General features: G+C 49.8%; 1 protein-coding gene across 2 annotated transcripts in view; it reads left to right on the top strand.

Moving 5' to 3' along the window:
• SLC45A3 (solute carrier family 45 member 3) overlaps nucleotides 1-11,220 on the top strand; it is an 89,188-nt gene extending 77,968 nt beyond the window's left edge. For both annotated transcript variants that reach the window (XM_061566435.1, XM_061566434.1), the window contains exons 3-7: nucleotides 75-262; nucleotides 2,051-2,536; nucleotides 4,289-4,592; nucleotides 5,109-5,374; nucleotides 8,916-11,220. In XM_061566435.1, the coding sequence (XP_061422419.1) occupies nucleotides 75-262; nucleotides 2,051-2,536; nucleotides 4,289-4,592; nucleotides 5,109-5,374; nucleotides 8,916-9,344 (1,673 nt within the window). In that variant the 3' untranslated portion in view covers nucleotides 9,345-11,220. The remainder of the gene's footprint in view (nucleotides 1-74; nucleotides 263-2,050; nucleotides 2,537-4,288; nucleotides 4,593-5,108; nucleotides 5,375-8,915) is intronic.
• Nucleotides 11,221-17,385: the final 6,165 nt, after the last annotated feature.

Consider the following 17,385-nt stretch of genomic DNA (forward strand, 5'->3'; position numbering starts at 1 on the left):
TCACATCGCCTGCCCCCCCACCACCGCACCGTTCCCCTGCCCCCCCCACCCCAACTCCCACCCCCGTCGCGCAGGCATCGGGCCTGTGCTGGCCCTTGTGTTTGTGCCGTTTATCAGCTCGGCGAGCGACAACTGGAGCGGCGGATGTGGCCGGCGCAAGCCGTTCATCCTGGCGCTGAGCCTGGGCGTGGTGCTGGGCCTGCTTATTGTCTCCTACTCGGCCAGCATCGCGCACCACTTCCAGAGCGAGCACGCCTTCAAGGTGCCCGCCTGCCCGCACATCCGCACGTCCACGCGAGAGTCCACTCTCACAACCTAGCCGCCCACGACCACCGTAACAGGTTTCATTACCGCAGTCTCTGGATTAAACTAAACACTTTTTTTATTTTACCAGGTAAGGCCCACGGAGCTATATAGCTCTTAAATTTCGATTTAAAGCTTTCGTGACTGCAGGGATTCATCTTCTTGGTTCTTTCGGTAAAGTCACGTAGAAGGGAAGTAATAAAATAATACAAATAAAACATAATAATCTTCTTGGTTCTTTCGGTAAAGTCACGTAGAAGGGAAGTAATAAAATAATAAAAATAAAACATAATAAAATAATTCTCACGAATTATTTTATTACTTCCCTTCTACGTGACTTTACCGAAAGAACCAAGAAGATGGATCCCTGCAGTCACGAAAGCTTTAAATCGAAAAAACATAATAAAACAATTCTCACGACGTTCGGCCACAACGCAAGCAGCCGTCCTCAGGTGAAGACCTGTCTCCCCGACAGACCTGGTCTTCACCTGAGGACGGCTGCTTGCGTTGTGGCCGAAACGTCGTGAGAATTATTTTATTATGTTTTATTTTTATTATTTTATTACTTCCCTTCTACGTGACTTTACCGAAAGAACCAAGAAAATATATATCTCTTTTTAGAAGTGTCCTGGTCCCAAAGGATAGCTCAACGAAGTGGCTTGTTACGCGGAAATTTAAATGCATGTTTATAAATGTGGAAGGAAATACCAGAGGAAAATCTACGTGACCACGGGGAGAGAGACTTGCAAACTCCAAATGTACAGCCGTTAGGGTCGGAATCAAACCCATGACCTCCTGTATACCAGGCGAGGTAGTTAACATCTCGCCACCGCGCCCTTCTATATGAGCCGTGGAACCTCCAGGCGCTTTCCATCAGCGCGGCTGGACCACACTCGTTCAAAGCGTATTCATCCGTTTTTTTTTGACTGAGGTGTGAAGCGCACTAAACAGCTCTGTCTGGCTGAGTGGCGCTGCGGTAGGAGAGAGCTTGACTCGCGATCCGAAGGCCCACAAGGTCAAATTTCAGTCGAGGCGTTGTCAGAGCCGTTGATAAAACGAATTGTGAGGACTCGAACAGCGACAGTTACATTGTTAGACTGGCACCTGTCACAGGAATGTGGACTTTTCACACCCACCCCAGGGATGTAAAGAGGAGATGAGAGTTCTCCAAAATTAAATTTAACACAAATCTACTTTTACTTTATTTACACTGAATAAAGTACTAGAGTGCCCGAATACTAGTTCAAGTACCCTAATGCCACGCTTATAACCCAAATAAAAGTTCACGCTTGGTTCGGCAGCAGCAGCAGCACCAGCACAGCGGGAATTCTATTCCCAGCTGTGGCTAACATCATTGGCAAGTGATATCTGAAACGGTCAATCAGTCAGTTTATTTTGGGTGAGGCCCATTGAGCTAAGAAGCTGTCTTTCTATGGCGACTCGATTAGCACAGTTGGTCTACGTACGGTGTGAAATAAGTTCTACATACGTACAATCCGCCGTGACTAATATGGCTTGGGGAGGCTTTTACCCAGGAGTGCTCTTGACACAAAGGGAAATAAATAATGATGAATTGCTTCTACAATGTTAAAGTATTCCAGTACACACGAAAGTACCCGTGCACCCACACGCCACATCACCCACACACACGCTCAAACTAAAGTACCCATGCACACCCACACACTCAAGAAGCGCCACCGCACCACATCGCCCGTCGTGCCGCCCCCCGTGTCCCGCGCGCACCCAGGTCGGCTTGATGATCGTGGGCGTGGGGTTGCTGGACTTCTGCGGGCAATCGTGCTTCACGCCGCTCGAGGCGCTGGTGGCGGACACGCTGCGCGAACCCGAGCGCTGCGTGCACGCCTACGCCATGTACTCCTTGATGACGAGCGCCGGCGGCTGCGTGGGCTACCTCCTGCCCACCGTCGACTGGAGCGGCACCGACCTGGCTCGCCGGCTCGGGGGGCAGGGCCAGTGCCTCTTCTCCATCCTCATCGCCGTGTTCCTCGTCAGCCTCGCCGTCACCATGTGGCAGGCCCGAGACCCGCCGGCGCCGCCCGCGAAGGCCGGGGGAGGGCAGGCGGCGGCTGCGGCGGCGGTGGCGTTGGTGCCGCATGGCCGGGCTGCCGGGGGGCACCACCCCGACGTGCCGCTGGCCGGCTCCGTGGCGGCCGGCGCGGCGTCGGGTGGCGGGGGCAGGAGGGAGGTGGTGGAGGTGGTCGTCGTTACGCAGGTGAGGTGGCGTGCGCGTTCGTGGACACACGTCTGTCTGTCTGTCTTTGGGGTGGTTAGCGCTTCGGCCTCCCCTAGGTCGACTCACTCTTAAACGAGCAGCTGGTGCGGTGTGTGAACATCGCCACTAAGGAGACAAAGGCGGCCGGGGGTGGTGCTGGCCGCCCACCCCCTCGTGCGCCACGCCGGTTTTCTTATAGGTGCTCGCGAACAGCACTTGCCCCAACAGTCTGTTAAGGAAATACGGGGGATCTTTGTCTTTGTTTATGTGTGTGGTGTGCGTTGGGGAGACAAAGGCGGCCAGGCGTGGTTCTCATGACACCATCTCCTCGTGCGCCATGGCGAGCTTAATAGGCGCTCGCTAACAACACTTGTCCCAACAGCCCCGTGGGCGACGGGGAGGGATGCTTCTCCTCACGGTGCGAGCGGCCGTGCCGAGTGCACTGCACTCAGAACAGAGCGACCCAAATTCTATTCCTGGCCGTGGCTAATATCGGCGGCAAATATTTTAACCGATTCCTTGGTTCTGCTTAGGTCCACTGGGCCTGAAATAAGTGCACGGTGCAATGTGTAGATGTCAGTACCGTGGAGACAGAGACAGGCAGAGATGGTTCTGTCCGCACTGACCCCTCATGCTCCATGCCAGGCTTAATAGGTGCTCGCAAACTGCCCCGACAATTTATGAGGGCTATAGGAGGGCCTTTGTGCGTGGAAAGCGGTCCTCGAAGTCGGTTAACCCATGACACCTGGGCCCGTTTCGTGGTGAATGGGGGCTCTTGTTTCTCGGGAGCGGTGAAGCTTTAATGCTTCACCCAGTGCACTATGAACCCAGTGACCTGAATTCAAGTCCCAATCAAGACTAACTTATAGCGTGGGCTGCCTCACCTGGGAATCGAACCAGTGACTGCCAACCATTACACCCCATGGCAGCATCCATATGTATGTGTGGGGACTCGGCCCTGAATATTAAAATAAATTCTAATCACAATTGTAAAGCATATCGAAATATCCCAAAGCGCTGTACATAAAAAATGGGGCAACAAATGGAAACAGATGGCGATTAGCCCACTTGCTGTACTGCCTTCTTATGGCAAGCCAGCATATGGCACCTCGATGCTCTCACCTCCGCAGTGCCGGCTTACAGGCCACGTGCAAATCCACCACCGCCCGGCTATATAATTGTTGAAAGTGAAAACACACTACGATAAAAGCCAGTAACAATAATAATAATAACAATTGCACAATACATCCGCAGTCAACACAACACAAGTCGTAGTCATACTGAGGAGCAGACCGGGCCCTGAGACTAAAACAACAGTGTGGGGATGGTGGTGGTGTTGGGGTTGGTGGTGGTGGTGATGGTGGTGGTGGTGGTGTTGGGGGTGGTGGTGGTGGTGGTGGCGATGGTGGTGGTGGTGTTGGGACTGATGTTTGGGGGTGGTGGTGATCGGTGGTGGTGGTGATGGTGGGTGGTGGTGTTTGGGGTGGTGGTGATCGGTGGTGATTGGTGGTGGTGGTGGTGTTGATGGTGGTGTTGGTGGTGGTGTTGGTGGTGATGGTGGTGGTGGTGTTGGGGGTGGTGGTGGTGGTGGTGTTGGGGCTGATGTTTGGGGGTGGTGGTGATTGGTGGTGGTGGTGGGTGGTGGTGTTGGGGGTGGTGGTGGTGGTGGTGGTGATCGGTGGGTGCTGGTGGTGATGGTGATGTTTGGGGGTGGTGGTGGGTGATGGGTGGTGGGCTGCGTGTCGCTTGCAGAGTGGAGGTGCGAGATGCTGCTCGGGCTGTGTGGAGCGTGCCGGCGCGGGCTGGCGGGCGGCCCGGCACAACGGCGCCGCGTGGTGGCTCCGTGGCGGCGTCGTCTCGTTCCTCGTGCCGGACGTCTACCGCAGCTTCCTGCGGATGCCGAACGTGCTGCTGCGCCTGTGCTTCGCGCAGCTGTCCTCGTGGATGTCCATCATGACCTTCATGCTCTTCTACACGGACTTCATGGGCGAGGGCCTCTACGGCGGAGTTCCCAGCGCCGAGGCCGGCTCCCCGCGGCGCCTGCTCTATGACGAAGGTGCCGCAACGAGACTCCCAAAGCCCGGCTCTTCGTCGCCAATGCGCGATGACCCCTATTTGTGTTTTGGGCTGGGCCACTGTTGTTTTGGCTGAGATTGCTGCCGATGCTGTTGTCGCTGCTTGTAATGCCGCCGCTGTTGTTGTTGCTGCTGATGAAGATGCTCTTGCTGATGCCACTTTGGCTGCTTCCGTTTTGGCTTATGCTGCGTGCGCCGTTGTTGTGCCAAGCGCTGTTGATCAACTGTAGCTTCTACTGTTGATGCTGCTGCTGATTTAGCTGCTGCTGCAGTCGAACTTGAATCACTTGCTTTTCTGATCAACCGTAATTGCCGCTGCTGTTGTTGTTGCTGCTGCTGATACTGCTGCTGCTGCTGTTGCTGCTGATACTGCTGCTGTTTTAGCCGCAAAGGCTGCTGCTGCTGTAGGTGAGCATTAACCCCACGCTTGCTCTGCTGTTGTGCCCCCAAACGCCTTCGATCGGACCTTGACCACGGGCTGCCGCCGCCTCCGCCAGGGGTGCGCATGGGCAGCTGGGGCCTCTTCCTGCAGTGCTGCACGTCGACCGTGTGCTCGGTGGGCATGGACCGCCTGGTGACTTCGCTGGGTGGCCGCGGGGTCTACCTGGCCAGCATGGGCTCCTTCACGATCGCCATGCTCGTCATGTGCCTGTCGGACAGCGTGGCGCTCGTCACCGCCATGACGGCGCTCACGGGCTTTGGATGCTCCATGCTGCACACGCTGCCCTACACGCTCACCACACTCTACCACCAGGAGCAAGAGGTTGGTGGCTGCACCCTCACTAACCCCACCCCCCCCCCCTTAGACAACGATCCCCCCCGGTGCGATACGTGAACTGGATCGAGTCTCCCACTCGCAAACGTGGCCAAGCGTGGTCACGTGAAGCAACGGTGTGGTCACATGTCTCTGCCACGTGTCACGCGCCGCTGTACACACCGTGCGTTACACACACGTAATACACACACACACCATTATTATACACGGCATGAATTACACGAAGATAAAGGTCCCCCATATAGCCTTTAACAGACTGTCGGGGCAAGTGACGTTAGCGAGTAGCGCCTATGAAGGCCGGAACAGCCACGATAGGGTGGGTGGCCAGCACCACGCCCCGGCCGCCTTTGTCTCCCTCGTGGCGATGCTCAACATAACATACCAGGTACTCATTTGAGGCTGAGTCGACCTAGGGGAGGCTCAGGACCGGTTCTGAAAATCATCACTGGTCATAATGAAAGTTTTTGGGTTACATCGCGTTATTTATAAATGTGTCGCAATCCCTCCACCACCCGACACGGCCAATGTGTTGTGTTATTACTTAATAATACGCTTCCAGGCTGCGCTGAGTCTATAGCTATCACAGCGATTAAAATAATTTGAATTATTCTCAATTTCAATTGATTCTCTAACTAATCTTGGCCAGTAACACACAACACATATTGCAATTCCTTACAGGTGAGTCACATGCTAAGTGGCTGATTACTGATCTATTACATAATTGCAATACCCCCCCACCTCCCGCCTCTGATCTCGAATCCTGATGGGGTTCAACAATGATGACGTCATCCTGCACTAATTAAGACCGGAAGTAGGTGGATGGCTTCACGATTCTGGCAAATTGCCCGAAGATGCTGGATGTAATCACCAGTGAAACGTCGTACAACTCAAATTGTAAATGTTGTGGATCCACTCTTCAACACACCGGTGGGCTAAAGTAGTCAACTGTTTGTCTTTTGTCAACGTGACACATTTCTTACTGATTGGCCGTGTCGGGTGGTGGAGGGTTGCGACACATTTATAAACGACGTGATCTAACCCAAAAACCTTTATTGTGAATAATACTGGTCGCGAAAGCCTGCGTGTTAAATCATCGCTGGTGTTGGCCGTGAGCAGGAATCGAACCGGGGTCTCTGTGTTAGTAGCGCAGCGTGCTAAATGCTGCACTACCCCCCCCCCCACCACCTCCCCCCCCCCCCCCCGGGCGAATGGGGGGGGGGGGTCACGGCCCGGGACGTGGCTGCCTGTGACCCGCGCTGCCCGTGTTTGTGTTGATGCCAGAGATACGGATTGTAGCGGGCCGCTTGCGTTACGGGGCCACAGGCGTAACACCAATCTCGGATGTCTCTGCACCCCCTCCCCTCCCACACTGTGCCCCCCCCCCTCTGCCCCGCACCCCCCCCCCAAACCCCGCCCCCTCCACCACCTTCCCTCGTGCCAATGCACTTCAAGCGTAGTTTACGGTGGCGCGCCAGGTACCAGACGTGTGAAAAATAGGTTAATAGCTCGTCGGATTTCGCCAGGATAAAAGAAAGGTTCTGATTCTGGCCGCGTGCCGTCGTGCATTGTTCACTTTGGTTACTCGTCGAAGTTGAGAATTTCAACGAATCGCACAAATGGATATGCTCGTGGTCGTTGTTAGACGAGTAGTTGAGCAAAGCTTCTTCTCGACAGACCTGTTTCTTCACCTGAGGACGGCTGCTTGCGTTGTGGCCGAAACGTCGTGAGAATTATTTTATTATGTTTTATTTTTATTATTTTATTATTTCCATTCTACGTGACTTTACCGAAAGAACCAAGAAGATGAATCCCTGCACTCACGAAAGTTTTAAATCGAAATTGAGCAAAGTTGTGCGAACGAGATGACAATAATAATAATAATAATAAATAAACGCATGCACGTTAAAAATTGTGAAAGTTCGTCGCATTACCGAGGAGGTGAATCGTGGCATGCCAAACGTGTGTGTACATGTCTGTTAGGAGTGGTGGTGTAGCGGTTAGCGCGCTGCGCTACGAACCTGGCGACCCGAGTTAGATTCCCGCTCACGACCAACACCAGTGATGATTATCTGAACCGGACCTGGGCCTCCCCTAGGTCGACTCAGCCTCAAATGAGTACCTGGTGCGGTGTGTGAGCATTGCCACTAGGGAGACAAAGGCGGCCGGGCATGGTGTTGGCCGCCCACCCCCTCGTATTGCCGTGCCGGCCTTCATAGGTGCTCGCTAACAACACTTGCCCCAACAGTCCGTTACAGGCTATACGGGGGATCTTTGTTTTGGTATGCGGGTACCAAATGTTGCCAGTAAATAAAAATGAAATTCTAATTCGAATCCATCAACCAATCGGCCTTCTGCGCTCAATTCTTTCCTGGGGCATTTGTTTCATCAGCAAACCCTGAACTGGCGTCGAGTCTGATCAGCAGTCAGGCACGTGTAAACAAAAAAATGCTGCTGTGTTTCCTGCTATTGTAGCAAAGAGCACTCCACAAAAACCTTGAGGCCTAATTAACGCTAAACAGTAGTCATTATCCTCAATAGAGGTTTTTGGGTCAAATCGTGTAAATATATAAATGTGTCGTTAAACCCGCCACCACACGATGTAGCCAATTAGCAAGGTTTGTCACGTACACAAAATGTGCCAATTCGTTTTTAGTTCAGCACACGGGTGTTCTGGAGTGTAAAACACACAACATTTACAATTCGAGTACGACGTTTCACCAGTAATTACAACCAGCCTCATCAGGCGGACAGCCGGCTGTCCGCCGGATGATGCCAGCTGTGGATAATATTTGTCACGAAAGCTTACATGTTAAACTGACAGTAGCGATTGCATGCAACAATATCAGTGATTTTTATCGACCCATAAAAGTCTCACTGAGGGTCTTGCATAGGGAAGTTTTTTTTATTCCATCAATGAGCATCAAGCATGTGGGAAAAAATGTGGGAGTACCTGGACTCGCCGCTCATTGCTAGGAGTTTCTTCAGAAACTGAATTCTCCCAACCAAGAACTGACCGAGGCTCAATCCGGCTTCGTTCCGAGACCTGGCAAGTATTGTAAACTGCTTAAAATATGTTTATTTTAACAGGTAAGGTCCACTGAGCTATGTATCTATTTTTCAAAGCCAAACCTGGCCACAAATGATATAGCTCAACGAAGTGGCTTATCGTGCAGAAATTTATAGCAGCAAAATACTCTGAACACATGTTGATTCTCATTGTGAAGGGACAAACCACACACTCCCGGAGAAAAATTTATCCGACTATGCAAACTCCAAAAATACAGATGTCAGTGTCTGGATTGAACCCACGACCTTCTGTGTACCAGGCGAGGTAGTTAACATCTTGCCACCATGGCACCCCACGGTGTTGTTCGGCACATTGTCCGAAGTTTCCCTCCGCGTGGCGCTGCTGTTCCCAAAAACAAAACTCCCAGCGCGTGCGGCGAAACGTCGGACATTGACGGCCCGAAACGAGTCGGGAGAGCCGATCGACGTTGCCGACTGACCCCGTTCCGCTGTGCCCGCCCAGGCCTTCATGTTCCACAAGGCGAAGAGCGACACGGACGCCCAGCGCTCGGAGAAGAAACCCCACGGGTGGGAGTCGACGGCGCTGAGCGCGCACGCCCACAAGTCCCACAACGGAGGCCCCGTCCTCGCCGATCGGCCGAGCGCGAGGACGACGACGCTACCGCAGCAGCAGCAGCTGCAGCTGCCCGCCTCCCAGCACGCGACGGACCACGGCAAGCGCGGCATCTGCATGGACATGGCCATCCTGGACAGCATGTTATTCCTGTCGCAGGTGGTGCCCTCCCTGTGCATGGGCGCCATCGTGGAGACGTGCGGCTCCGTCCAGGCGTACGTCGTGTGCGCCGCCGCCCTGGGGCTGGCGTCGCTCTACCTGGGCACGCGCGTCGTCTTCACCAAGGCGGACCTTGAACACATCCGGCATTTGCTGTGAGCGCTCGTTTACCCCCCGGTGGTTTTTTTTATTTGACTTCTGACCGAGCGAAGCTGCGGTTAGAGCGCTGCAAGGGGAGATGGGAGAAGTGGGGGGGGGGGGGGGAGGCTGCGAGTTTCAATGTAACTCAGCCCAGCATCATCCATCCCGGGTCACAGGAGTGTGGAATGGCCACATGGTGGCCCAGGACAACCAAGTAGAGATGCAACACCGCCTCGTGCTCGTTTTTACCAGAGGGACACTTTGACTTTTGATTTTTTTTTTTTTGCTATAATTGTTGACCGTGAAGGAACGGTGGGTTTCCGTTTGCGCAGACGCAACAAAAACTCGACAACACAAATCATTGAGTTATTTTGTTAGTTCTTTACTCGTCCGAGATTTGTTTCCGTGCGAGATGGAAAAAAAAACAATCTTTTTCATCTCTGAAATGACACACAGGACCACGTGCAATGATGTAACTCGCAAAGAAAGGGCACATTACCGTGAGCGTGTGTTAAAATGTTTGCGTGCGGTATTTTCCCTTTTTCTTTTTTCTCCTTTGCACCTGAAAATGTATTTACACCCAAGGAATGGCAACGCAGTTTACACGTAAACGCGACAAACCCTGGCCCCTTTCCCCGTCGGTTTTGCCCTGCTTCGTGAAGAGGTGCACTTATTTAATGTTTGCCACGATCGGCACTAAACAAGGGGAGCTTTGCAATAAGCGGCAGAAATGTTTCCTTCTTTGCGAATCATTTCCTATACTGTATGAAATAACTGCAGCGCTGTAGAGAATTATTCAATGTTAACGGGTTTAAAAAAAAAAAACACTCGAACATAAAAGGTGTTTATGCAGTGCGATTCCTAGGTTTGTGTTCGTGTTGCATTCAATTTTAACTCGTTGAATTTGAAATGCGATTAATGCGAAGGCGTGGTTTACAACGTAACGATGTGTCAAGCGTGCAGGCATTGCGCAGAACAAAATCTGTGAGAAGTCTTTACAGTAATTGGCAGCTGTTCAACCTTGAGAGTTGATTTCGTTCGACTTTGCAGTGATAATCATTGATTTGTCCAGATGTATAACTGCCTGGGTGACTCCTTGGCAGAAATCTGTTTCTGTTTTTTTTTGCAGTCAGTCATTAAGTCGCAGGCGAAGCATAATTATTGGATTGTAAGAGGATGCTGTCTGGACAGTCATGTGGCATTAAACCAAAGTTGCTTCTTCTCCTGTGGACATTATTGATGTTTCCACAGCACATGCTGACTAGTTGCTAACCAAACATGGTTAATATTACAACCTCAGCCCAAGGGAACTTAACATTTACACTTAGACTTTGCCATCTTTCGTGACTAGATCATTATAAATCCATGCAAAGTAAAGTATTTATTGGTAATTATAGGCCAGCTATTGTAAGAGCAATACATGAATCACACTGGAATATTTCATAGTACAAGAGTCATTATATAATCTTATAAACTGGGAGATAATGGGTACATTACTCGAGGGGTTTCTCGCAACTCACAAAAATCAATTTTTACCAGCCCATGCTTACATTTTTGTTTGCATATTTATACGAAGTCACCTAATTGTTTTGACATATGCAAACTGCAAAGTAAATCGTTGAATGCCTATTTATTTATTTATGTTCATTTGAATGTGTCCCACAGTTACGCCCCGTTCTATTCGTCATGTTCGTCATTAAAACAAAAATTGGTGAAACTCTTCGTGTAAATCCGGTTAAATAATGTGCCAACCTCATTTAAAATCATCTGTTTCACGTCACCTAGCAGGTCACTCAAAGCAACGATCCAAAAAAAGAAAATGTTATATATTTTTCTACACAAACTCTGTGTTCATCTCTTGTTGACTGTTGAGAAATAAAACAAATGAAACGTTTCATGTTAAGTTTGCCTTCATCATATCGTATGTACCGCTGGGACCATACGCATTGCTTAACCCTTTCCCGTTCCGAGACGTCTGCAAGTTACAGGTTCATGTCCCATTCACCGCTGAATCTCGGAACGCGCAAGCGGCTCGCCGTTTGAATGAGAGAGGCGTAGCGCCGCTGGTTTTAAAGACGTTGTACTCACCGCAGAGAACCGTCGCGACACGGCCGCACTCTGTGATAGATGGCGCCAAACTGTGTCACACGCCAGAGGTCGTAATCAGGTACCCGATACCCGTACCCTACCCAATACCCGGCTACCCGTACCCGGCCGGGTACGGGTAGGCCGTGAGTCACTGGTGAGTAACCGTTTGTCACTCATTTCCCAACGTCTTGTCTCTTCTCACAATTCAAGTTCCTAGAATCAACCCACCCGCGCCTGCAACATGGCTTCATCCCAGAGGTTGCAATCGGGTACCCGATACCCGTACCCTACCCATACCTGGCCGGGTAACGGGTAGGGTACGGGTACCCGTTTTCGACCCTGGTGCGGCCGGGTATGGGTAAGGAATCAAAACCCGTTTGCGACCTCTGCCACACGCCCTCCCGCATGGCCTTGTGGGAGCCTCGGTACCGATAAAGTTATTATATATGACGTATGTCATCAGAATGGGAAAGGGTTAAATGCACAAAGGCAAACGGAGGAGTTTAAATTGCATGCCCACATTCCACAATTTCCCATCTCCTAGCACATGCGTCTTCACGATGACCTTTTGACGTTGGATTCGCTTGGTTCATTCGGCCCACATTCCTTGACACATAGTAGAACTCTGTTCAGTCTTCACATATTCATGGCAAAAAATACCAATACTTTCCAGCAGCATTTGTTGAAGTGCTCAAAATGCATACTGGATAATATTGGTCAGAAAATCCAATGGTCCCATGGACTTAATAAAATATCTCTTCAAATCAAAACTAAAGCTTCAAAACAAATTTAAAATATATCTTCTTACGTGTGACAACACATAACTGAGTTCTGCATGTTGTTAGTTCTTTCGGTAAAGTCACGTAGGTAAAAAATGAAATTAAAAGTAATACAAATAAAAGAATAATATTTTATTTTTATTAATTAAAAAAAAACATTTATTAATTTTAATTTCATTTTTTACCTACGTGACTTTACCGAAAGAACTAACAACATGCAGAACTCAGTTCTGTGTTGAAAAAACTAAGAGTATGAATCCTTACAGTCACGAAAGCTTCAAATCTAGAATTCTGCATATTGGTTGCTTTTTTGCGCCCGTAATGTTCCACAGCAATGCTTAGAATGAGTTTGGTATACAATATTCCTTCACAGTACACGGTTACATTGCTGTGCGCACGCCAACGGCTTTTGCATTGCTACATAAGTCGTCAGTGGAAACCGGTGGTTTGTTTCAAGCGGGCGACCCAACCGCAGATCTGCGCACAGTTGAGCGCGAGCTCCCGCGTGAGGAATCGAGTCGCCGGTTCGCCGACATCCACGCTGGCAGGCGGCAGTGTGCATCGGGCTGCTTGCGGTCGCGGTAAAGGGCCGTGTCCTCACTTTTATGGAGCCCAATTATCCGGAGGCACGAACAGAATTAAACGGTGTCCCAGGCCTGACGTTAAAAATAAGAGTTGGTACCGCAGCAAAGGGCGAGTTTGTTTAATATTTAAGTTTTACAGTGCATTACTTTTAGGGGGTCGTAAAAAAAAGTAATGGCATTAGATTAATAGGTCCACTCTTTGCAGGTGTTTGAAATCATTATCTTTGAGCGTTTACTGCAAAGGGAAGACATCAGGAGAGAGAGAAAAAAACAGAGAGAGAACGGAAGTACTGGAGGGCAATCCATAGAAATCTGGATAAAACCCACACTCGTCAGACCTGGCTTCCAGTGACTTCAGCATGTGTCTGCAGTTAAAGAATCACTTTTGTGAGGGCGGCGAGCAATAGTCCAGCGACGATCGAACGAGCACTTTGAAGAACGAGGGAGAGAATCATCTCGGGCAGGGATCGACGGCCTGGACCGCGAGTGCAGGACACTTCACGGGGACTTACGTCGGCAAATTTAGAGATTCACGTAGGTCACTGGCTCTCTTTATGGGCGAGTTTTTGATCGCCTGGTTGTTGTGTAGTGCTTACTTGGTCCATTGGTTACCCGCCCACTTCCTGCTCACTTTTTTCATAGTTTTCTTTTTTTTATTATTATTACAGTTTGTTTCGGTGCAAAGTTTACGGCGGTAATAGTTGTGATTTTTTTTTTCTCTCTCACGGATCTCAAATCATTCCTTTCGGCAGCGTTGTTGCGCTATGCCAACTTTGTTGACTGTAACAAGTTTAAAGGCGGTGGTGGAGTCTTCAGTGGCAGCGATAGGGTGCTCAGTCCCCTACAGCCCCCTCCAGCTCCCCAATATTCAAGGCTGAAGGTGCCATGGTGGTGAGATGTTAACTACTTCACCTGGTATACAGGAGGTCGTGGGTTCGACCCTGACGCCTGCTGTATATTTGGAGTTTGCGTGCCTCTCTTTACCCGTGGTTGCGTAGATTTTTTTCTCAAGGTCCTCCGGTTTTTCCCTCCACATTTAGGATCAACATCACGCGTTTAGAGTATTTGGCTGCAAAAAATATCCACGTCAGGGCGGGCCTGGTGAGGTGGTAAGGGCGGTAGGACCGGTTCCTATGTCACTCGCCACTGATGTTGGCCGAGGCCGGGATTCAAATTCAAGTTCGCAGTGCAGTGCAGTGCGGTAAACACTGCACTGCCACTGCACCCCCTCCCCTCCCCTAGGTGAACTCGGCCTAAAATGGGTATCAGTAACAGTAGCAGAAAGACAAAGGCTACTGAGGGTGTTAAATGCCGAGCCCACCGCCGCTTCGTGTGCCACACCAGCCTTAATAGATGCTCGCGAACAGCACCTGCCCTCTCATGTCTATGTATGTGTGTGCGTTGGCCTTCTTTCGCACCGTACGTAGCCTAACCATGCTAATCGGAGGTACGGGGGAAGGACAACCAACGAGATACAACAACAAGCAGTTCTAAAGAAATTTGTTTTCAATCTAGATTTAAAAGTGTATAGCTCCAGTGGCTTTTTAACGTCGGAAGGAAGAGCGTTCCAGACGGCCGCAGAAGCGCATCTGAAAGCGCGCGATGCGGTGACCGTCTCTGTTCGATGGCTAGACCAAAAGCCGCAGCGAGGATGGCCAGAGTTCGCGTGATGGTTTGTGGTCTTTGACGAGATCATCTAGGTATTGTGGTTCGTTTGTGGCAAGCACTTTGTCTATACTGCACACCGAAATGTGGATTGTCGGCTTTGGGGCTGTGTTCATACTTGTGGAAAATGCAATCAATCTGTAAAATTATAAAAATCACGTGTGCATTTATGAACAACACTAGTGTTTCTCTCCCAAGATTTCAAGACCAGGTGATTGTTGACATTGTTTAAGTTAAGAGAAACGCACTCGCCAACGCTACGGATGTAAGCGAAAAGCTGCCACTTTTCAAGCCCTTTTACTACCGCGTAACCGATATTCGAAGTAAATGCATCATATAGGTGTTTTGGGTTAGATCGCGTAAATATAAATGTGTCGTTAAACCCGCCACCACCCGACACAGCCAATTTGTAAGGGTTGTCACGTAAACAGAACATGCCAATTCGTTACTAGTACAGCACACCAGTGTGTTGGAGAGCAAATCCACAACATTTACATTCTATATATTAAAAAAACCTTTATTAAGAATGATATTGGTCGCGAAAGCCTGCGTGTTAAAAATTCTAAGTAAACTTTTAATTCCAAACTCCCTCTCCCCCAGCCCCCCTTCTCAAAATATTCAAAAGCGATGTAATTTGCGTTCCTAAAAGTCCGAAAGTGGTAAATGGGTGTAACAAACAAAAATCAGCAGCCCACCGATTAAATCGGTGGCGTAGGCCGCAGTCACGGACGTGTGGCTGATAAGGAGGTGCTGTGCGTTTTGTTGAAGTAAGATTTTGGTGACGTTTTTATCGGACGTTTTGTGACCGGTGGGGAAAAAGGTGGCGTCGTCATCGTCGTGCGTAAGTTCGTCCACGATGCTCTTTGAGTGCGCGGCAGGTCAGGCAGCCTGGCTCACGTCAGCGTGTGCCCTCTGTGCAGTGCATCGTCAAGTAGCTCTGACGATGTTTTGTGCTGTATTGCATCGACATTTGACTGTGTTGGCGAGAGTAGGTGAGGAAGAGGTGGCATTGTGGGGGTGCAAGGGCAGGAAAGGTGCGGGGGATGCGGTCAAGGGACCCAAGGGGGGCTCACAATGTCCATGTCGGAGCCACTCGTCCGAAACCACTGAGATATATCCTGGGTTACAATGCAGGCAGCTACCTGCGATTAAACCGGTTATGCAAATGTAGTGAGTTGAGGTGCTTATCTCTGTTGCGAGGGTAAAATATATATATATAAAGTTTGGGGTTTCACCGTATCTGGCATATTCCATGTATGTAAACTAAGATATACGAACTTTCAAAAAGCACTGTGCAGAGCCCTGTGCGGTAATGTGTGGGTAGTGCCACCTATTTCAACACATTGGCCAGCGTGGAAGAGTAGGCCAAAAACACCCCTCCAGTGGAGGCCTTTCTGCCAGCAGTGGCAAGAGCGATTAGTTTCCCGGGCTGCACCTTTACCTTTGTTACGGAGTTATGTATGCATCTTCTTGGTTCTTTCGGTAAAGTCACGTAGAAGGGAGATAATAAAATAATAAAAATGAAACATAATGTCATATTTTATTATGTTTTATTTTCATTATTTTATTATCTCCCTTCTACGTGACTTTACCGAAAGAACCAAGAAGATGAATCCCTGCAGTCACAAAAGTTTTAAATCGAAATTTATGTATGCATGTTGAACTTCTTTCGCACCGTACGTAGCCAACCGTGCTAATCGGATGTGTGGGGGAAGGACAACAAACTAAACACGTAAAGCAGTTTTACAGAAAGTACTTTTCAATCTGGATTTAAAAGTGGCATAGCTCCAGTGGCTTCCTACTACCAGAAGGAAGAGCGTTACAGACGGCCGCAGGAGTACATCCGAAAGCGCGCGATGCTACGGCCGTCTTTGATGTTGAGCCTAAAGCCGCCGCTGCGAGGGTGCCCGGAGTTCACGCGATGATTTGTGCTCCTTGACGAGATCATCGAGGTATCGCGGGTCACTTGTGACAGGCGCTTTGTGTGTAATGAGCGAGACCTTAAGAGTATTAGGGAGCTCCATCCGGTGTTGAATGAGAGAGGCCTTAAACTTCTGGAGTCTCCGCAGTAATCTCTGACCAGTGTCATCTTCGATGTGGTGTGTCGCCGTCGGAGTGAGTCTCAGAAGGACCGGCTTTACAATAAAACTCCCAACAGTAGCAACTGCAATGTAGTTGTAGAACAATACAAGCAATACAAACGTGAACACGTGAAAGAGAAATTGGGTGACGTTTTAGCTCTACGATCAGTCGTGTTTTAGAACCCACATCTTTCACTATTGGCAGTAAATATTAAATCGTTTTGCATCGGTGTGCTTGGAGATTACAACAGAAGTGATAGTACAACAACAATGGTATTGATAATTGTTTTTTTACCCTTCTATCTGGCAACAAAACTGACACCTTTTTACAAGGAGTCATGTTTGCATAGACCACAATACCTGCAGTCATAATGCAAACAAAAAACACAACTCTGATAATGTATGCACTGTCCTTGAAGTTGATTGGTCCACACCCGAGACAGCTTTCCTTAGAGCCTAGTCTCACATGGGTTGGACCAGATGACGCCAAAAGGCGCACAACTCAAAGACAATGCACCATCAGAGCAACGCTCACTAACACGGACAAATCGGCCAGAAACGAACACGTGTTTGCGCATTTACCCCCCCCCCCCCCCCCCACAAATATTAACAGCAACTGCCTTTCCACCAACACACCAATGAGCCCCGTGAATTCTGTTGTTTTGTTGTGAGAACTGCGAGCGTGATGGAGTCGCGTTGTTTTGTCGCCGTCAAACCGCCGTGTGCCCGGCTCGTCGTGTCGGCACCGTCGAGGACCTCGTGCGAGAGTTTCTCTTTGGACTTGTGTTGGGTTTTTTTGTGGCCGATGTAACGCGGCCTCGAATTGAGAGTTATTCTGATACGCACGATACATTCCAAAGCA

Source organism: Lethenteron reissneri, chromosome 37 (genome assembly GCF_015708825.2).
Source record: "Lethenteron reissneri isolate LAM-NWPU_2019-01 chromosome 37, ASM1570882v1, whole genome shotgun sequence".
In the NCBI taxonomy this organism is placed as follows: Eukaryota; Metazoa; Chordata; class Hyperoartia; order Petromyzontiformes; family Petromyzontidae; genus Lethenteron; species Lethenteron reissneri.